Genomic DNA, 21,581 nt, shown 5'->3' with positions numbered 1-21,581 from the left:
CTGGAGACCAATTGGACTTCCCCAGAACAGCTACAATGGCTTCGAGATGCAAAGGACGGCATCAAAGTCTATTTTGAGCGTTGGTATTCGAAGAATGGCGATAATGTCTCTGAGAGTGTCTTTATCACGCCTTCGTTGACGCCCCGACCTGAGCAAAGTAGGTTTGAGCAGTGGATAAAAAGCCCGGCAACCTAAGCTCTCGGCAACAGGCAGTGAACTCGAACGGTACTACAGGCTCGAACCAGAACAGGTAGATGATCCCATTCGTTGGTGGATCGACCATAGCAATGCTTTCCCACGTTTGAGTAGGTTTGCACTGGATATTCCTGCTATTCCGGCCATGTCAACCGACTGCGAGAGGGCATCCAGTCTTGCGAAGCTTACAGTCAGCTCACAGCGACATTCTCTACTTGGATCGAGCATTGAATCGATCCAGCTACTGAAGAACTGGGTCAGGGGAGGATGTATTACTCTCGGAGGCCTATGCTCGAGTAACAAGGCCGATTAGAATCCGACGGTGGGGTCGTGAGGCCGAGGGAAGCTTCACGTGAGCTACGACATATCAGATATCAATCAATCAATCAAATCAGATCAGATTCGAATGGTGATTTATCAGCTCAGATCAGATTTGGGTCCTAATCTGATTTGATTGATCTGACGGCAGCCCTGACTTCAAGCCGGGCCATGAACCGTGTATTTGAGAATCGGCAGTTTGTATGGGTAATTTTCTTTTTTGCTTACCGGTAGGTGGGTGTTACCGGTGGGTGGGTACTGCATGGTATGTAACTGACCTTTCAACACATTATCTTCCACTCCCGCAATACTGCTTCATCATGACCATTCCAGAGCTCACAATCACTCCTAACACCAAGCCGCCAGCGAACTTTCCTCCCAAGACGGACAAGCCTCGCCCGGACGTTTGCGGCACGACAAAAACTTCCCCAAGAAAAGCTCAGTACTTCTCGTGGCTGTCCAAAGCCGTGGTCTGGTGCATGCTAGTCAAGTCCTCCATATATTTCTGCAGCACCTTTTTGTTGCTGTCTAGCTTCTCGTTTCCCTTTTCAGCTGCCTCGATGCGGTTAAAGATGAGGAGTAGCGAGTCCTGCAAAGCTTTCGCATGCCTATGTCCACAGGAACAAGTATTGGTTAGCAGTTCAAGCGAGGGCAGCCCTCGGGCACCTTTTAACGTGCATAGGAAGATTCAATAGTCTTCACTAACCGGTGCAATTCAGTATGCATTTCACACTTCAACGCTTCGACCTCTTCGCTCGTCATCCGCGGGCTCATGGCCTGGGTGTCGTCCGGTTCAATTGCTGTCTCGAGAGGCTCGCTGGTATCTTGGCCAGGAGCAAGGATGGGCGAAGGCGGCTGGTGCCCTGACAAGGCAACCAGCCCAGTCATAGCTGGAGGTGCAACATCAAGAGCTGATAAATACATAGGATAGCTGGAAACAATTGTGGGGAGGAAACTCATGAGAATTGTGACTGAAATGGAGCTGTCGAATCCATGTTCGTGAGCCCAAAGACTGCGAAGGCTGGGTTCAAGCATAGATGTAATCCGAGGTAAATGACGCATGCTACATGTCGCTGCCTTGGAAGTGTTGTCATGGTTGATGAATTTTGGAGTCAGAATGACGTAAACTCTCTGTGGAGTAGATGGTCAAATGGATTGGTTGCACAAAACTTTTTATTGCCTGCAGCGCTGTATGTATGCTGTGTATTTTTCGCCCAGGGGGCCATCGGCCCCGAAAAGTCCCCTACTGGGGGCCCAGGACGTGAATGAATGAACGAATGAATTTATTTCGGGAGGATACGGCTCATCCCACGAGTGCTCACAAGACAACACCTCCGTACCTAGTAGTCAATAACAATAGGAACTCTAGTAGAGTTCTTTTATTTTTAGATACGCACGAATACGATGGGGTGAGTGTATCCAAGTGTGGACGAGAATGTGGTGATGTTATTGATCGTCGACTTGATTCTTTGATCAGTCTGTCCGTGAAGGGTTTCACCCCTCCTTTGGATACAAGAATAATATTGCAATAAGGGAAGTGGAGCCCATTCCCCGCCGCCAATCTAACAGGTACTTTCGGGAGCCTTTCGACAATTGAGGGGATAGGCACAAATTATTTGGCAGAGCACAAACTCAAGCGCTTCAAACACTTATCACCCATCCATCGCTTGATATTCCCACTTTCTACTACCATCATGCCCAAACCAAAACACAGCCACAGCCCAGCCCCAGTAGACGAGCCTCCCAGGAAGAGGCATAGAAATCACGTTTCCTGGGCCAACACGGGGAAAAATTCAAAGCAAGCTGACGATATTGTCGACTCCACGCGACCCCAAATTTTCCAACCTGGATACACTTGTGGTAGCAAGTCATCGCCGTCGGAAGACCTGTTCGCGAACGGAGATTCTTATAATTTCCGTGCGGAGCATCAGCTTAGGGATTACTTTTCTGCTGGAAAGTACTCAAATCTAAGCGGCTACGTAAACCCGATGTCAGAGGCGAATTCCGAATCGCTGGTCATGGGAGATTCAGGAACTTGGTGGCAAGAGTCAAGCCCCTATGGCCCAGCGGCGGAGCAGGAGAACCTGGGGATGATGCGGAAGCTAGAAGCCCGAGGGCTATCCAATAGTTACGAGCTGGGTATCAAGCCAACCACATCGAAGCAGCAGAAGCAGAATATAGGCAAGGCCGAACAGGTTAGCGAGCTTTGGAGGGACCGCTACCACATTGACGATGCTCTGCGTGATCTTAGAAAGTTGGAGGGTCGATTACAGGACTGGAATAAGCACCAGATGGTTGTCGTAACCTCAACAGGGCAATGAACAACTCGGGAAAAGGCCGCTTAAGCCTCAAAGTTGACAAATTCTGGATGAGATCGACGACATTCAAGTCAGCTAGGTCGCCATTATATGCTGGCTTGCCTTCTGCATTGCGAGTGTCTATGATTTCACAGTTGACAATACAAAGGGCCGATATCGAAATACTTAGGCTGACTCCACTATCTCAAAGTGTCAAAGTCCGCAGGCAGGCAGGATACCAACAGCAATTTGCCGCGATGTTCAGGCGGCCCCACGGCATCAAAATTTCCCTTTTTTTTCCTCTATCGGCAATATCGGTAGGGAACATAAGCCCAAGGTGGATGACTCTCCAATGGATGCTCTTCATGGTAATCACAACTGTAGCGTACTAACTCCCGGAGAGTTCTAACCACAATCTGTCCCTAACTAGTGGCTCAGAGATCGAGTCAACATCAATAAGCGGCTCACGCAACTTGAATGACCCTCCCCCCGAGAGTTCACCGCACTTCAACGAACGAACATCGTTCTATTCCCGCGCGCCCCTTTCCTCCTGATGCCAGAGGCTCAATTGAACATTCTTGCAAGCAAGAAATCGACCCGACAGCATAGTTGGAATATGTCGCATGCTGCACAGCGAGAGGCGTGAGGGTATCACAGAGGTGAGTTGCGAAATATCTATGTCTTGTTTGTACTGCTATCAGAAAGTGGGGCCGCTGTACGGGCGGTTGTCTTGTGTACAGGGAATCACGTGAGGCGCCGTCGGCGAGCGCGCTTTGCCCGAATGGGCGGTGCCACTAAATCGAAGCGGCAGCAGCGTGTCTAATAATGTAGCAAATTTGTAAGAACTGCCGGGACTTTTATTCCCGCGTTATTTAGGTGGCGAGAGAAGTACGCCAAGTTCACCGCATGTTAATTGGCTACAACCCCCCCTTGTGACCGCCTATGACGGCTCAGGAGATAGTGACGATCATTTCGTCAATCGATGGGGCCAATCATAAGCACCGGAGGCCGAACCGATGTCCAAGTTCGACTGGCTGGTGTCTGCTTTCTGGGGTCTAAAGGAGGCCTAGAACGTCCGCTTACGTCAAAACATCTCAACCCACAAAGCCATCCTCAGCCGATTTTGCTGTAGTTCCTTCTTATCCTGTTATAAAATATACCTTTTACGGTAGCACATCGCAAACCGATTTCAACCAAATTATTCTTACCAGCATTATCTGAGTCATGTCCGGTTTTAGCCAATACCGCCAGCGTCCTCTTCTCCCTGCCGTTCAGCCTCAAACCCCATCCCCTACTCAAAACTTCCTCCCTCGAAACATTTTCCCTCGACCCTCACGAAACTGCGCCGCGATTGCTTGCGAGGGCTGTCGAAAACGGAAAACTAGAGTACGATGGCAATTCTAGCTACACATATTGCATCTAACCGTTGGCATAGTGTAACAGAAGTCGACCGCGTTGCACAAGCTGTACCCGAGCCGGCTCAGAGTGTACCTACGCATCCCCGACCAACGGAATTGAGCTACGACGGCAGTTTAGACGTCTCCAGACAGAAAGACTGCGTATCAGAGGCTTATAGATACACTGCGCTCAAGAGACCCCCGCGAGGCGAATCTTATCCTCGATCTGCTTCGGCAAAACACAAGCGTGGACGACGTTCTGCGCCAGATAAAGCACGGAGGTATGCTATGCGAGTTGTCTACTGTGCCTGAGACTAGGTATTGCTATATTTTCCTATCTTCAACCCCCCCGCCAACCTTTCTCGAACCGGGAAATATTCCCTGCCTATCCCCCGAGGTACCAGTGAGCAACGAGTCAAGAGAGTAGTGAGTCACCGGGCTCGGCTTGGAGAATTTCATGACAGGATCCTCTGCTCTTTCCCCCTGTACAAGTACTAGTGGTTCGCCATTATGCACAAAACCGGGCTCCTTCACTATGTGGCTTGCAAGACAAGGTTCCTGCTATCCCGTCGTCAAATCCCTCTTCTTACTGGCGTGTGTAGACCCACGACCTGAGGGATTACAACTCTTACTAACTCCTTTGGATAGTATTGTTACCACGAGTATCACCCCGCCTCAAGTTTTAGAGCCCCCATTCCTCGGGCAACTCAAGGCGGTGTTGAGTCAGTGTGGCTAAGGTGGTCCGATCTGCTGGTGGTGGATACTATGTAAGGAGCTGTGTTCGTCTCAGACACATGTAACTTAGAACTAACAACAACACGATGAACCTATTCGTTTTATCAAGACTGTAGTCTGAATCGTAGTCTGGTCTAATCTGACCAAGTCGGACGGACTAAATGGACAGTTTGAGGGGAGTTTGGACGGACTGATTGGAAAAGTTGAGAAAAATCGAAATTTTGATGATGGTTGAAAGTTAAGAAGTGGGATATTAGAGGGACATGCGCTGCGCTGCAGAGCTGGATATCTCCAGGACCCTGTGTTTCATGGCGGGCATGGAATCATCGCCGCTGACGTACCTCACAAGGCGAGGGTGCAGGAGACCCATGCCATGTGCGGCAGAATTTAATTGAGGGTCCCCGCCGCTGCCTCTCAGAGTGCATGGCCTAGCTACCGGCCCAGTTGACAGATTCTTTAAATATGACACTTCTTTCTCAGAACAACAGTCAAGATAACAAACAACATACCAATCCTCTCCAAGCATGTCTGACATCACTCTCCATCTCTCTGTTTTACAATTAAAGCCGCACCATTCCATGACACTGCAGAATTATTCGCTCGGGATGTCCCAGTTCACAATGGGGAAAATCACAGTCCTACTCGACTCGGCTACTGCTGACCTCTCACCACACCTAATCTCAACCCCCGACAGCTGTGCTCTGACGCTCCCCAAGCTAGATGCAAGCGGCAGCACGCAAAACTGAAAACTAAAAACCAGTTCATGGATTTGCGCACTATGAGGGTGGCAATGAAGATGAGACATCATTATTACTTTCTTCTGAGGTTTGGACTGCACCTTGGAATGGTTTGGGATTCATTTGTCGCTTATCTCAAAGGGTGTGTAGCGACGAATTACGGCCGTAACATGTATGTGCGCGGTGCTTTATGATAATTTGGCGTTTGCTTTTAACTGTGTGGATTTTATAAGTGACTGGAGATTTAAATTGGCCAGTAATGTAATTGATGATTGAAGGAAGGGTGTTTGCTTGTAAACTAGGAACTGTGCGGAATGTGGCCAACCCATTGCGCAACGCACTGTGCATGGCAATTCGAGCTTCAACACATCTCGATTCGGCAGTTATTGATAACCTCGTGATGCTGTGTCAACTCGATGAGGCTAGAGGATTTTCACGAGTTATGCATTCATTGCATCACGGATAAGGAGTGGCCGGCAAATATTGATAAAGTCTTTACCGTCTGCCGAATAGTTGACGTGCGCCATCCGCCGTTCATACCCTCAACAGTTCTTCTCCATAGCTCCAAACGTTGAGGAAATTAGATACGTACTAGCACATTTCTGCTGAAAATAGTCTTGCAAATGCCAATGTGCTGGTCATGCAAGCAAGTATACGTGCCAAGAGAAACACTAGCTACCCCGCTGTTGTACGGAGTATGCGTAGGGGTTTTGGAGACAGCGGAGCTGGGCTCCGACACCCTTGATTGGGCGGATAATACATGGGCACGTAGGTGCCAAATAAAATAGCGCATCGTAGAAGGGTCCCTCTCAAAAAGGTCAGAGTCGAGTGATTCAAAAGACAAAAAGAAAAAAAAGAAATTTACGTCGCATATCTCCTAAGAGGTCATAAGGCCACAATCAGGTCGCTATGAGGGGTCGTAGCCAATTAAAACGCACCAAACAAAAGGTACTTCTGTCGCCATCAATCTAGGCGATGATAAAAGTACCGGCAGGTTTTGTTGTTACAAATCGCTACATGGCAGATTTTGCACCCATGCCTAGTCTTTGGGCTATGCCTTCCTCTTTTGTTACCGCTAATTTCAGCAAAAGTATGCCTTTTTGTCCCTTTGCCCTTATTTACCCTTGCCAGAAGCCCTGGCAAGCTAGGCACCTTGAGCAGAGACCACGGTGGACGTGGTTGATATTCCTGTCTGTATGTTTTTGCCGTGTTTTTTGATCATTTATGTCCTCTTTAGCCCCTAACTGATATCTCTTCCTTACTTGACTCTCTTGATGATATGTGTTGAATAAGGCGTTTGAAATGCACTTCGTCAATCCTACTGTGAGTTTATCTCTCCTGATTTAGCTAGGGACTATATAGTTGAAGGATGTAGCTGTTAGTAAGTGCAACACCAAGAAGGAAGGTCAAGTATCTGAACTGAGGAGGGTTGCCTGAATGAGCTCGTTCATCATAGGTTCTGGGGAAGAGAAGTTCATCAGTTGGCCGAATAGGAGCAGTGAACCGCCCTGGCGAAACAACAGGCTTGCTGGGAGCCGCGGATTGCGACTTCCGAGACATGGGTGCGGAGGGGGATCGCTTCGACTTAGTAGGCCTCTGTGGCTGCTTGTCGGACTTGGCATCGTCAGAAGGACCATGACGGCGGTCGAGGTTTTTGAGGCGACGCTTAAGCTTCGTGCCCGAGAGAAACTGTTACTTCTGTGAAAACAATTTGAACGAGTCTAGAGTCAAGTAGATTCAGCGTACGGTAGTTGCGCTGAGCAATTCGGTTCTGTATTCGTCGGCGCTCGGCAAGGTCAGAGATCTTGGTCCAGTCCTCATCAGGGTTGGCAGAAGCACTGAAAGCACTGCTTGTTCCCGAGTATTGTCTTGGAGGTGGAGGGGCTGCCGCATAGGCGTAGGCGGGTTGTGTCATAAATATGGACATTATCAAGAAGTTATAATAGTGAATGGGTAGTTAGCGTAATAATAGTCGAAGTATCGAAATATGGAGGTACTGTCCTGACTGAAGGTTGTGATCAATAGAGGAGAGAGATTTGAGGGCTCTGTTACTTGAGTGAGAATGATATAAGCCAGAGCCAGTGATTGATTCAAATATAGGCAGAAATTGAGACGGCAACATGGAGGGAAGATATTGGATATTAATACTCTCGAAAGTTGGCATGGACATGGCGAACTGTTCTCAATGTTGGCGAGAACGTAACTAGCGGTAGTGGCCTTATCACCTTCCATGTGCCTTCCCGGTCGATAAGACACCGCCATCAGCAACTCAGGCCGACCCAGCCTCACTGTTTGCTTTAAAACCCGGGGGGCGGGGTATTGAAACTAACCCAAATCACTAATACAGTGCATTTTACCACTCACTGGAGAAGATATTCACGTGCTCAACGATTATGCAAATAATAACTACAAAGGGGCATATTAAGAAACACAAGATTTAGCGCAATATAATGGTAACTGGCCGCAGTACTAAAGTAAATACGTTTTACCTATAGATATCTTAAAACAGCCTAATGCTTGTGAGACATGACTTTTGAAAGAGGGTAGAACAAGCCCTGTTATTATTTTCATTAGCTGACGACAAAACATCACGGTGGTGCCAGGTATTGGCACTAGCACATTTGGGGCGGGAGGAGAGGGGGGGTGGGGAGGGGGTTAATTAGATTATTACGGAGGCGCAGTCTAGCCATGTCACGATGTATATTTTAGGCAATGGAGCGTGTGATGGTTATAGCAGTGATACTCCAGCTTGGCCCCAATATAAAGATGTAAATGGGACTTAGAGCGGGGAAGGAACTCAACCGATAACATACACACATCCGATAAAACACATCAGAGAATCAGAGCTCCCGACAAGGCACCCTGCTTCGGCTGAGGGCTAGTTGTAATTATGGCCTGTGATTATCAGGCACGATGTTAGATTGCACGTTCATGTTATTGTAATTCGGGTTCAAAGCTTATTCGTCCACCTTTTAGTCTTATGTATCTATCTGGGCAACTTACCCAATGCATCTGTTGTTGACATCTTGGCCTCGCACAACAAAAGCCTACATTACCCACCACCGTTCTCGGCCATGATGACCAAGCTTCGCAACACCTGCTCCCGGGAGCAAATGGTGAAAATTACTCCGTAGCTCCCGGCTGACGATATAGAAGTCTTCCTAGGCTCGCCAGGGGGCATGACAGTAGCAGTTCAATAGACACTGAACACTCCGACGCGGGCATACATTTCACTTAGATTGCATTATACCAGAATACCCAAGATATATGTTTATTATATTTGGCCCCACTAGAACTGTTACATTATAGACCAGGACGGTAACATGTATGAGATAGTCGGCTATGCAGAAGTTTTAGGACTGTTCCCAAGATCTCGTCTCTGCTTTCAAGTACCTAAAGTATAATTACCAACAGTAAATATATGTCTTAAGACTAACAAGAATCAAGGGCTATAAGTGCATAATATAGTTTTAGTTTGATGTTACTGTAGTTAGGAGCATTTATGGAAGTCTTTGTCTCTGGTCGTATTTATCCCTTGAGTTGTGTTGAACCTCCCGGCCGTACCAGGCCCCACATGCCCACCATCTTCTAGGAGGTACATGGGTGGAACCTCTTAATAGATTGGGAACGTGAGCAGTGTGATGTAGCGATTTGTAACTCGAGGGATTGCTGGTACTTCTATCACAGGCTGAAATAGGGGGGCGACAGGTATCTTTTGATTGACGCATTTTAGTTGGCTGTAACCCCCTGCTCAGACTTGCCTATCCTGATATGCTATCCTGATATCATCTCTGCTATCCTGCTATATCTGATATGATATATATCGGATATCGGATAAAGCTAGGCTCCCTTACCCTGATATCAGGATAGATATCAGGATAAGCTGCACACTCTGATTGGTCGGATGCCACTTTATCGCCTGACAACATCCGATTTTCCCATGTTTACAATCTTCGAATCTCTCAAACATCACTCAAGTGTGTAGATATAATACGTTGTATTATTTTGTGCCTCTGCTACTCTTAATAATGGCTTCTTCATCACAGCAACCCACAGATTTCACCTCACAGCCCCAGCTGACTATTGACCCTACTGTTGATGTAGAATCAGCATCATCTGAGGTCCTGAACTTCGATTGCATATTCCGTGCGACATATCCCAAAAAGGGCCAGTTCGGACCATCAGGGAAGCGCAGAACGAAGGGAGCAGTGGTTTATGAATGCCTTCTCTGTTCTTCTGATCAGGCCTGGTCAAACCCTAAACGAGACAACGCCATATACCACGCCAAACGCAAACACCGTGAGATCGTTAACTCTTCAGACAATACAGTACTCGAACGATCATCGGACATGGGACCTCCATTGAAGCAAGCTAGGCTCGATAATTATTATACAGCAACGCCATCAGAATCGGCCCTCCGCAAAGTGTTCAATCCTCAGCGATATACTGAGAGCATGGTTGGCCTTCTCACACATCGTCGCCTTCCCTTTTCGGCAGTTACATGGGATGAGATGCAGGACGTCATGCTGTCCTGTAATCCGGCAATTGAGGACCTCATAATGACATCGAGGCATGAGGCGATGCGTCATATTACTGCGAATTTTAGCCTTTATCAGTCGCAGTTAAAGGCTAAGTTACAAAGAGCCGTTTCAAAGATCCACATCTCATCTGATCTCTGGACATCGCCGCACCGCCATGGTGTGCTAGCAGTGTGTGCACGATGGGTTGACGAAGATTATCAACCCAGACGAGCGCTTCTGAGTCTACCAGAGATTCGACACAGCCATTCCGGTGAACATCAGTCTCGGGTTATCTTCTCAACACTCGATATTTACGATATCGCGAATCAGCTCGGCTGTCATACGGGTGATAATGCGGCATCAAACGACACATGCTTGCAGCATTTATCAACCAGGCTTAGGCAGGACAGCAATGTGCGTCGTACTCCAGTTTTGTTCTCCCATCTAGTCGCCTAATCTATAGCAGATCAACTGGGATCCAAAACGGCACCGTATCCGATGTATCCTTCATGTTATTAACTTATCACTTCAAGCCTTTCTTTTCGCGTCTTCACGTGAAGCACTTCAAGCCGCCCTCGATGCTGCTAGCGATATCACTGGGGATGAGCACTACGAACCGTTCAACTTCATCCTAAACGACGCATCTGGTGGTGATACTACAAACCAGCCAGATCATATGGAAGCTCAGACGGAGCATCCTGGCGGCGTTGGATGCAAAAGAACTTCCATTCAGAAGGTAAATCCTCCACTGAGATCAGATAATAAGTCAGACAACACCAGAAGGGGGGGCTGGGTTATGGTGCCAGCGCTGCGCAAACTACACCGGATCGGGCTGTGGCTACGTAACTCACCTATCCACAGTGATGCATGGGATGAGCGCATCAAATTACGGCTCGGTATTGATAACGATACGCGCTGGAATTCATGGCACAGGATGATCGACAATCTGATAAGGAAAAAGCAGCAAGTAAAGCAGTTCCTACTTGACTACGACAAAGCTCTAGGTGACAATATTCTCAACTCTTCTGATTGGGATTACCTGGAGAAAACGCACGCGTTTCTCCAACCATTCACGTCTACGACCTTGTGGGCTCAAGGCGTGACGGCTACGCTCTCGCAAAACCTCATGATCATGGATATATTACTTCGCCACTACGAACAGAAGAAGGTATCATCTCAGCTTTCGCCTAACTCAACCAACTAGTTTCTGATCCTCTCTTTAGGAGCTCTATGAAGCTGAGGAGACACATGATCCTCTCATGTTGCACTCTATTGATATGGGCTGGTTCGTACTCGATAAGTACTATGCTTTATCCGGGGAGTCCCCTATCTACGCAACTGCCCTTCTCCTTGATCCGTCGAAGCGAGCGCGATATCTTGAAATAAACTGGAAGGGAGAATGGGCCGAGGCTGCCATTAGGGACGCACTTTCGATATGGGAGGAAGAATACAAGATGGCGCCCACCCTCGGACCTGCCCAGGCGCTGAGCGAAACGTTTAGGTCGCAGCAAGGGCACTCAAACGAGCTTGATCGGCTTCTGAACGAGATTATGGTCGCCGAGGACATGTCCAGGGACGTAGATGACTTCGAAAACTTTATCCACAACCAGCCGATAAAGATCGAAGGCTCTCCTCTGGTCTGTGGTGTCAAAGGGATCAGGTTCGGACATATCCGCGTCTCAGTCGCATGGCCATCGACATATTGTCTGTGCCCCCTGGTTCTGCTGACCCCGAGTCTGCATTCAGTGGAGGAAGACGCACTTTATCATGGGATCGGAAAAGGATGTCATGTGTTAATCTGGAGAAGGTTGAATGCATCGGCAACTGGCTGCGTGAAGGACTCATTATACCGTCATCACGTGGTGGTAGAGGGCTTGTTGTGGACGGTGAAATAAACGGCAGTGTTCATGTTGATTCGGATGATGATCTAGATTAGAATTGGATGAAATATTTACCTTTAAGCTTAGACATATCTGTCGTCATATCATCTCTGCTAAAGCTGCTAAAACTCCTAGACTGATATCATCTCTGCTATCCTGCTAAGCCGATATCATATCAGGATAGTGTGTTATCCTGATATCAGGATAATTTATCATATCGGATATGATATCAGGATAGGCAAGTCTGCCCCTGCTGTGACCTGGCGGGAGGTTCAACACAACTCAAGGGATATTGAAACCATTATTGGATGCTCAAAGCTAGCTATTTTGTGACACAAGTCTGGATTTTAAAAGCCTCGCAAAGAATGGCCCTCCCATCGATAAGAAGATTATTTCCTTCTGAAGCTAACTTGATAATTGAGGCTATTATTGTCGTCCCAGAACTCTTGGTCGTTGGCGACGTATCGGATGCAGCAGTGGAACGTCTTGATTCCAGCATCAACCAGAGCCACATCTGGGAGCTCCAGCGTAAACAAGAAACAGTCAAACTCATTTTGAGTATTTGTACCTGGCAAGCCATGGGCGTAGTGGGCATGAACTTCAGAAATTGTTTCCCAATGATCAAAGGTAAACCTGCAAGTGACTGATTTCTCGTCTGCGAGATTGGCTACTGCGACGGACCCCAAGAAGGACTTTTCGTCAGCAGATACCCATAACCTCTCCAGCTTCACAGACTTCGGATTTTCGGTGGTCTTGAAGACTGTACTTGAACTAATAATTTCCCATCGGGTTGATGGAGATTGTATAACATAGAGTGATGTTGTTGGATTCAGTGGCTTGTGTAAAAAGTACTCGTGGGCTCCTTCTATAAACTGTGGTTCAGACCTCATAATAATTGGTGAATCGGCTTGGACGAAATGCTGTTCTTGGTCTTGTAACTCAAAATAATCTGCTTTGCGTGATGTAGGCTCTCTAACAAGGCGTTGACGGTGGTAGAAATACCAAGGTAGATGAAGACGGCCCCGTAACTTTTCTAGCATGACTGATTGTGGCCGCTACGGACGATGGTAGGGAGAGCTCTTTCCTAACAGTGTTGGTAAGGCGTTTAGGCTGGTTGAAAAACTTTGCACTGTTTTTCGGAAGGTGGTATTACTAGTTATGTATTCAATTCAGGGAGATGCGTATTTCATCCCAGTTTATGGAAAGCTCGAGTAATCAGACCAATATTACTTTTTTTCGATTTCTCCCTTTGGATTGAATGGGTAGCTAGGGTGGGATGATTTAAATATCAGCAGAGGCAGGGCATTGGATGGTGATTCTCAAACGCCACCTAACTAACTGTGGGATGATGGGTAGAACTAAGCTCGAATCAGTAGTCCTGGTATTATCAGTCGTCTTTGCCTCAGAAACAGAAGCCTGGGTACAGGCTATGGAGCTGTATCTGTCCACATCAGCTCTTATCTTCCTATGCTAGGGTTTGGGCTACGGCTGCCGTCGAAGAGCTTGTTTGCTTGACAAAAAGAGCGGCAGAAAATGGAAGGGGGGACAAATTGGCAGCCACGTCGTTTTGTCAATTCGACACTAACAACATCGCGGCAGCTACCAGATGCCACTTCACAGTGCTAGGAAAGTTTATAATTCGCTTTAACTGTAAGCGGTTCTAACTTTGATCCTAGAGGTTATAAATCCTGTCAATCGGTGCGCCTTGGTGTTACGATGTTAGATCCTTCCTCGCCTCAAGCTTTATCGACTGGAGCAGTTGGGTGGTTTTAGGGTCATTTGATAATTCCTTCTAGACCTCATATTGTTATCCAAATTCTATTGTGTTGGAAGGAGTTCTAATAACTCCTTGGGAAGCCCTAAGACGTAGAACTACGTACTCTAAGGCATTCTGAGTTAGCGCAATACTATGGCAATATCAACTATCAACCTGAGGAACTTCCATTGATTTTTCAACCCGCCAAGGGCTTTACCGGTATGCTCCGCTGCCGCTTCCGTCTCACATCCTCGACTATGATACGACTGGTCATGATCTGAATTAGGCACAAAGCCATTGGAGGTGCTAAGCGAGAATCTCGATGCAAATGCAAAGTGACATAATATTCTTGAGGAGTATGACGCCACTTATTACCACACTTAACTGCCTCGCTTATTGAAATCTGATACCCTTGTGATAACGAGGGAGTCTGTGATTTTAAAGATGCCTTGGACGAAGGATATCTAGATATCATAGCATTTTAAGCCCCCTCCCCTTCCCCGCCCCCCCAACAAAAAAACATCGAGAAAAGAGAAAAAGAAAAAGAAACTGCTACACTGACGCGTTTCATACGCAACTGCGACATAATGGGGCAAAACGGAGGTAGGGGGGGCAGACGAACGTCATTTACTACGAGAACCGACCTCCTCAATTTCCCTCCTCGGAACACTCCGCTTCGATGTAGCCAATCAGCGCTAGTTCTATCCCGTTCCAGCAGCAGGGGATTATGCTTGACAACGCTAAAATACAACAGCGCGGACATAAAAACAGGAATTACCTGCAGGAAATGTACAGCGCATCTCTACTACCCTGTCAACCCAGAGTCTAGACCTGCCCCATGTTTATGTTTTTAGTAACTCCTATGTGCATTTTATTAGGATAAATAGTAAATATAATGCGCTAGAGCTGGATGATATTTAGCACCTGCAACCCTTTAGATGGTCTTGCATAATAATTTGATAAGAGCGGGAAAACCTTACTCAACAAATGCAAGACTAAGAAGTCTCACGAAGCCCTTGCTATTACTGGTTCTTATCAGGTAGACGGGTATGTCATCTCTGGAGATAATGAGAGTGGAGGAAATTTTTGCAGTCCCTTCTTGCCCGCTTATTTCGAGCGGGAACCTTGCAGCCGCTGGATTGCAGAACGTTTGCAGCCGCAAGGCAATCTCGTTGACACACTATCAATCCATGTCTTAGTTTTACCAAAGTTTCTGTACAGTTAGGAGAACACAACGACGCTTAAGGAAAGAAAGTTAAGGGAGTGTGTAGGAATACCGCTATAACTCATGAAATTCGGTAGCGCCTGTGGATCCCATTAGTGTCTCGCTAGCCCTATTAGGAAGGTAATTCAATGAGGCTCTTCCCCGCACATATCAAACCGGTGATCCAAAAATATGCAGCCCTGGATTCAATTTAATCGCGCACCACTTTTTGCATCGCAATTGAAGTCATTATAATACATACTATATATCAAAATGACTGGTGAATCGAGCTCTGTCCGGCGGTATACTTCTGGGGCCGGGCGACCGGCCAAAGCCGCAAAACCTGGGCCGAAAATAAAGTCAATCCAGGATCGGATCTATCTCTTTGAGTGTCATAAGCCTACACTTGCGTACCGGACAGGGGGTCTAGCCAACCAGAGGACATCAAATGAAAGGTACATTCAGCCCCACCTAATTTATGCGGTGATAGAAGTCCCAACAATTCCCGGATTTACATAGGGGTACTTTGCACTCCTGACAGCCGTACCGTGACTGAACCCTTTTGCCCCTATTCCCATTATTTGTATTAGCTTGTAAGGGCTGCAGCTGACCCTCTCCAACCCGTATTCCTTTACAAGCTTTACAAGGCGAGGGGTTTTTATTTCGGACCCAATTATGCAGTGTTACAGGCGTAAATTCGTCTCCAGTACGAAATCTCTGCCTTGACTGACTGTCAGGTTGATACTTAGCAATAAGGCTATCCACAATGTGTTGCCGCCAGTCAGCTTGTGACTTTATAGGCTTCCACTGTGGCTGCCCTTTAAGCTGTAAAATGAAGCTATTGATCAGGGCTATTTCTAGCAGGAAGTCCCAAGCTAGGGCCTTCCAGCTGCCCCTACGGACACGGCGGTCAGGGCTCCAATAGGCTCGCCTTTGGTCACCTTGGTCCACAGCATTCATCTGTTCATTGTAGATAGCAGCAATTGACGGGATAGAAATAACCTTCACAGGCTCGGCACCAAAAAAACGCTTGATTGGCCGTGCTGACGGTTGGTCTGTTGTCGGTCTCTTCCTCTTGCGGTCAACACGTTCAACGCCTGTGAAAACCGTAGATAAAAATAACACAAGAGCGTTGTCTTTCCAAATGATCTGATTAACCTAACCAAAGGTAAATTAGTAAGGGAAATCATAGAGGTCCTGTCTTTCTAACTGACCAGGTTATCCTTCGTAGGGACTGCCGTAAGGTAGTTGAACTCAAGGTCAGCGGCTGCTGTGTTGTCAACCTTCTTCAGCTTAACTAGGGGTTCATGGAAGCCACAGTTCTGACGGGCTGTGCCTGTGGCTCCGTGCCCTAGTTGACGGAGCCGGCGGAAGAGGTTAGGGGAGGAGAATAGGTTATCTAGGAATACGTGATACCTGGCTTTTGGCAGCAATTTTACTAGGGCAACAACCACAGCTTGGGTAGGATTTAGATGCTCTGCTCTCTCTGACTTCCTAACTGGCTGTCTTTGCCGCTGTTTCCGTACCTGTGGTGATTTTCGCCGGTAAGCAGGCCTGACCCCTACGGGCCCGTATTTTCGATGTGGCCGGTGCCAAAGCCACCGGAGGAAATAGCCTTCTTGGGCCACAACCCAAGCTTTGAAGCCTCGAGGGATAGGTTTGTTAGGTACGACTGTTGTCTCTAAGTCTCTCCCTAGGAAGCGGACCATACACTCATCTATAGCAATAGATGTGCCTGGTGAGTAGAAGTCTAAAGACGCCTGCTGTATATGGTCAGACCAGGACCTAACCCGGATAAAGGTTCGGCTATAATCCTCAATAGAAGCTTCCTTATCGATAGTTGTGTGGTCAAAAAGGCGAAGGTTCCGTGACAATAGCTGGAATCGTGTATAAGTCATCCATTTTGTAATTGGATGAAGAGGGCGTTGCTTCCCTAGGGACGAAGCCTTCCAATAGTCCTTGATCTGCTTATCTGTGTGTAGTCTCATATAAATGAAGATTGCAATCCATATATAGATTTCTGCAGCAGAGGTTGATTTCCATTGGAATAGCCGTGACTGTGGCTTCAATGTACGACGGCCACAGCGAGCCTCTTCAAGCACGTGGCTAGCCCAGCTATTCGTGTAACAGGCCCAGCTTTCTACTAGCGAAATAGGTACAAATTGCTGGAATAGCAACAGCGGCTCCTGGGGCAAGGCTGTGATCTTAGGGGCCCGAATTGGAAGCTTCAATGGCCGAAAACGGTAGCCGCGGGAGGGATCCGGAGCTTTGATTGGTCGGCAGGTATTATCAGCTGGCTGCTCACGGCGGCTGTTAGCAACAACAATACAGCTATCGTCATACGCGTTGATCGCTAGGTCGGAGGCTTGTTGAGAAGCCATGAGGCCGTAGGGAATGAAGAAGAAGAAATGTATGATGAAATGGGTGGGGTTGATTCCTTTGGTCCTCCAAGTCACTCCATGTACCTCAGCCAAAGCGGGGGTCATGTGGGGCTCGGTACGGAAGTGTAGGCTTATGACACTCAAAGAGATAGACTAACCACTCAGATCTTCCATTTAACTCAGTCAATTGCTGTCTTTATTGGTTTTAGTAACGGCCTCAGCAAGTTTAACTCTATCACTACACCAGAACAATGGGCGACATCTTCGAAAGTAAGCCTTGTGCGGTACTATTACTGCTATCACCAGCTAACACGGCCACTGCCAGTCAACTCTAACGGCCGGTATTCTCTTCCTTTTAACTCTTAGTCTCGCCAAATGCTCTGTCCTCGCCCTCATCCGACGCATCATTGGCTCGAAGCCTGGGAAGAGTGGACCGGTCTGCATCGGACTCATGGTGACCGCTGTAGTATGGGGTGTCGGCTCCTGTTTGGCATGGCTTGTGAACTGCCGCGCAGATTCTTTGTTGACTTTGGATAACGTCAAGCAATGGCCGCACCAGGTATGAAAACACTTTGAACCTCCTGAAGACTCATCATCAGATACCTAACCAAAGAATTCATAATTAGAATACACGTTGGGCCGTCATAACGGCGATGGACATCTTGACCGAGATCCTTACCTGGCTCCTCGTACTGCAACTATCCTGGTCCGTCAATATTTCATACATCCGCAAGTGTCAGGTTGTTATGGCTTTCTCATTTCGTATACCGCTCATCGCCCTCTCAGCCGTTCATCTGGCGTATTCTGCAACAAATCCAGCCTCTACTGAGCCTCAATTCGCCGTCACAAAGGCCCTGCTCTGCCAACAGATCATGGTTGCTTGGTCACTCATTTCTGCCACTGTGCCTAACCTGAAGAACTTTTTAAAGTCATTCTCTATAGGGATGGGATTTCCAGTGTCCTTTGACCTCAGCATGTCTGGATCAAGCAACATCTACGCACTTCAGTTACTTAGAAGTAATCGCTCTAGGGTTACACCATCTACTACTGTGACAACTGCAGTAAAATCGACATCTGATTGCGCTTCCTGTAGCCAACTGCACAGTTGGAGGCCGGACGAGGTCTCAACTCAAACAACGGCATCAAGGGTCTCTGGCAGCAATATTCGGGATTATATATCAGAGGAAGGGCGGAATTCCAGGGCTGGCAGTCAAGAAATGATCATTAATAAGGAGGTGACATGGAAGGTCACGTATGACGACAACCAATATATTAGACGCTGAGCGCTGGCAGTTAACTGGATAGAACGATTTTGGGATTTGAAAAACATGGGCTCATAGATTGTTGGCTTTTACATTCTATAGCGATTTAGACAAATGAACAGTAGCCAAGTTTTGTTGGGTGGAGCCGTAAACCAACAACCTCATTTCGAGCCGTGTAGAATCTGCAGCAAGGATCGAAGCGGGCTAATCGGATCACATTAAATCACCCGTGCTGAAACACTACCTGGTCTAGACCATCTAAAGTCATTGCCACAGAAGATATAAGGGTCCTAGATCTTGCACTCCACATCACACCACGTTTATCTTTGTCACCTGTCCTGGGTGCAAAAGCCATGTCTGAGATTGTATTGCGCGATGCGCGCTACTCCGAACTTCCAGAGATTGCCCACGTCATGTCAGAGGCATTTTGGAAGGATAGCCTATTTGGCGAGCTCATACACCCCCATCGTAGCGAGTATCCCGATGATGTACACCTGTACTGGCTGCGACGGGCACGGGTCAACTTTTGGGACTATCGCTCGCGATGGCTCGTTGCTGTAGCCAAAGACGAGAGGGGTCAAGAAGTTATTGCCGGCATTGCTCAGTGGGCAAGACTGGGAGATGGGGGCCAAAAGCTTGAGTGCTGGTATTTGGATCCTCGTAAGTGTCTCATCTCATTAGCCTCAAGCCTATTTATATAGGCTAAGCTAACCCATCCAACTAGGAAACCTTCTCAAGCCTTTATCTTCTATTGCCATGAACATCCATGCTTGGGCTTGGCCTAATCGTGCAAGCGATCCCAAGCAGGAGGACATCATAGAGCGGGCATATCCTCATTTCGAAGACATATGGAGTAGAAAGCGCGCTGAGTCCTGGTATCTCGAAGGGTTAGCAGTGCGCCCAGATTTTCAGAGGAGGAACGTGGGCCGGAAGCTTGTGCAGTGGGGTCTCGAGCAGGCCAAGGCGGATGGTATTTGCGCTTCGGTTGTTAGTGCCTTTGGCACAGAGGAGTTCTATAAGAAATGCGGGTTTGACGAGCAGTACGGAAGCGCCAGACAGGGTGAGGGTAACCCCTTGGCGGACATTGAGGGTGCTAACATGTTTTGGAAATGGCCTGAGGCTTGAGTCCAGCTGTGACACTCAAGATTGATTGCAGCAGTCCTGATGTCTAGCTTTTGAGCAGTATCCTTACATGGTTCCCGATATTCTATATACAATTATACTCTTCTTCGAGAGCTACAGGATCTTTTGGATAGTATTGAGTGAGGTCTCAATGCTCTATGAGGTTATATATCTCGGAAATCTCCGCTGGAGTTTACTTGCGTATGCCGAGAGCCGTGCCAGCCTTTCTCAAAATTCCGATGACGGGTCCTATAACTCGGAAAGGGACCATCTCTCCAGGGTCTCCTCCGCGTATAGATGGGTAAGACCATATAGGCGTTGGCCATGCCAGAAAGGTTAGAAAGAGGCGTGTATCAGCGCTGCCGTCGGATCAGATTAACAATCAGGTATATCAATTAGATGAATCAATTCAATTCAAATATGGAACCTAGTTAGATCAAACGAATCAGATTTAAGTTTCTGAATATTTGATCTGATATCCCCTAGATGCCCTGAGGATGCCTTGATTGTGTTTGGTTAAACTGCCAGCCCGTACCCTAGAGTTTTCAGCGTGATTCCCAATACTGCTTAGCCTTTGCTGAGGCAGTCGATAAAGATAAACCCTGCCTTGCCCCCTGACCAGAGTGCGCGTCCAGGCAGACGTTGCCTTGCTCTCTATTTTTGGCGTAAGGCAGCCATACAGTGAACTTGGCTAGCTTAAAAAGCAGGCCTTCTCCCTTTGGCGGCTTACTCTTTGAGGTCGCTCACATGTTTCATGGTATTTCTCAACGTCGGGGAATCCGATAGCGGGCAGCTTGGCTGGCAGCGCGTCATCGAAGCAGTCACCCTCCTCATTTGTTCGCCTCGGACCCAGACCAAAGAGCATTGCCAAACACGAAGCAACCTCTGCAACAGCCTCAACTAATGATTCTTCAGTCGAAGATCTCTATAAGACCACCTGGAGCCACGACGCTTGGTGATCGGAGGTTTGCTGGATAGGCGAAAGAGCCGGGGCAGGCACAGGGGAATTGGAAACCGTGGGCGATTTCTTGCAGAATTGAGGGCAGACAGCACATCAAGCGGCGACATATTATGCTGCCGGCTGTATGATGAGAAGGGGACACCGCAATTCTCCAATGCGCAGTCTACATCTTCGGCACAGGCCCACCTTCGAAAGTTAGAACCCCATTCAAGAACTGCAGGATACTGCTGGCCCACCCAGAGCTCACCGGATTACCGAAACTCTCCATCCCGCTTCATCTGACGAGCCCTCCGTCATCGACCTTCAAAAAGGGCATCAATGAAACGACCAGCTCCGATTGCCGCAGTTGTTCCACGAGCAAAGCTATGGTTGGCTGCTGAGGGAGGGCATGAAGCTGTAGTGCGACTATTGGAGCCGTATGATGCTCAGTCTAAAATCATGCTGGTCCTTTACCGTAGCACTCAGGATTTCGGGGGGGATGAGATGGCAGCCATTCATTAATTGCGTATCTATTGAATGGGAGCTGCGGCATCCGGCCGTTCGGCAAAGCGGTTACACCTACCATCCAGGACCACCTAGTGGGACCCCCACCTAATGGACCACCAAAATTTCAATCTTCCCATACAAAATCCAAATATTGATGTCCGCAAAAACAGGCCCGATTTTCAATTAATAAACGAGGCTTTAGAGAGAGTTTCTATAAAGTTATTTGAATTTTACTCTCTACGTGGTTTTTTGACCTCCCGACCGCTGCGTGTGCGCTGGCAGTGCTTTGTTACGACCGTAGAGACCTCACGTTCGTCCTCTAACCCGACA

The 21,581-nt window shown here is 47.7% G+C and overlaps 6 protein-coding genes across 6 annotated transcripts; 3 read left to right on the top strand and 3 right to left on the bottom strand.

Annotated features, from left to right (window-relative positions):
• Positions 1-669: 669 nt before the first annotated feature.
• On the bottom strand, positions 670-1,620 carry FOBCDRAFT_228389 (uncharacterized protein). Its single transcript, XM_054706239.2, has 2 exons — positions 1,220-1,620; positions 670-1,121 (listed from the first exon to the last, which is right to left on the bottom strand). Exons 1-2 carry the CDS (start codon positions 1,573-1,575, stop codon positions 953-955), a joined length of 525 nt encoding a protein of 174 aa, XP_054562214.2. The 5' UTR covers positions 1,576-1,620; the 3' UTR covers positions 670-952.
• A 587-nt stretch (positions 1,621-2,207) lies between these two features.
• FOBCDRAFT_277386 (uncharacterized protein) lies at positions 2,208-2,834 on the top strand (the record flags this gene model as incomplete). The annotated part of the gene is made up of 1 exon (XM_054706238.1): positions 2,208-2,834. One exon carries the CDS (start codon positions 2,208-2,210, stop codon positions 2,832-2,834), a length of 627 nt encoding a protein of 208 aa, XP_054562213.1.
• A 1,119-nt stretch (positions 2,835-3,953) lies between these two features.
• Positions 3,954-4,525, top strand: FOBCDRAFT_45924 (uncharacterized protein). The gene is made up of 2 exons (XM_059612200.1): positions 3,954-4,196; positions 4,246-4,525. Exons 1-2 carry the CDS (start codon positions 4,035-4,037, stop codon positions 4,384-4,386), a joined length of 303 nt encoding a protein of 100 aa, XP_059467673.1. The 5' UTR covers positions 3,954-4,034; the 3' UTR covers positions 4,387-4,525.
• Positions 4,526-7,026: 2,501 nt separating this feature from the next.
• On the bottom strand, positions 7,027-7,606 carry FOBCDRAFT_296416 (uncharacterized protein; the record flags this gene model as incomplete). Its single annotated transcript, XM_059611891.1, has 2 exons — positions 7,027-7,293; positions 7,376-7,606. 2 exons carry the CDS (start codon positions 7,604-7,606, stop codon positions 7,027-7,029), a joined length of 498 nt encoding a protein of 165 aa, XP_059465494.1.
• Positions 7,607-12,468: 4,862 nt separating this feature from the next.
• FOBCDRAFT_204618 (putative phosphatase regulatory subunit-domain-containing protein) lies at positions 12,469-13,119 on the bottom strand (the record flags this gene model as incomplete). Its single annotated transcript, XM_059609133.1, has 1 exon — positions 12,469-13,119. One exon carries the CDS (start codon positions 13,117-13,119, stop codon positions 12,469-12,471), a length of 651 nt encoding a protein of 216 aa, XP_059465493.1.
• A 4,328-nt stretch (positions 13,120-17,447) lies between these two features.
• Positions 17,448-19,807, top strand: FOBCDRAFT_296409 (uncharacterized protein; the record flags this gene model as incomplete). Its single annotated transcript, XM_059611890.1, has 6 exons — positions 17,448-17,545; positions 17,787-17,979; positions 18,047-18,437; positions 18,483-18,672; positions 18,936-19,342; positions 19,407-19,807. 6 exons carry the CDS (start codon positions 17,448-17,450, stop codon positions 19,805-19,807), a joined length of 1,680 nt encoding a protein of 559 aa, XP_059465492.1.
• Positions 19,808-21,581: the final 1,774 nt, after the last annotated feature.

The sequence above is a fragment of the Fusarium oxysporum genome, chromosome VII (genome assembly GCF_013085055.1).
Source record: "Fusarium oxysporum Fo47 chromosome VII, complete sequence".
NCBI lineage: Eukaryota > Fungi > Ascomycota > Sordariomycetes > Hypocreales > Nectriaceae > Fusarium > Fusarium oxysporum.
Note: the sequence above shows the minus strand (reverse complement) of the source record. Positions and strands in the feature narration are given on the sequence as shown.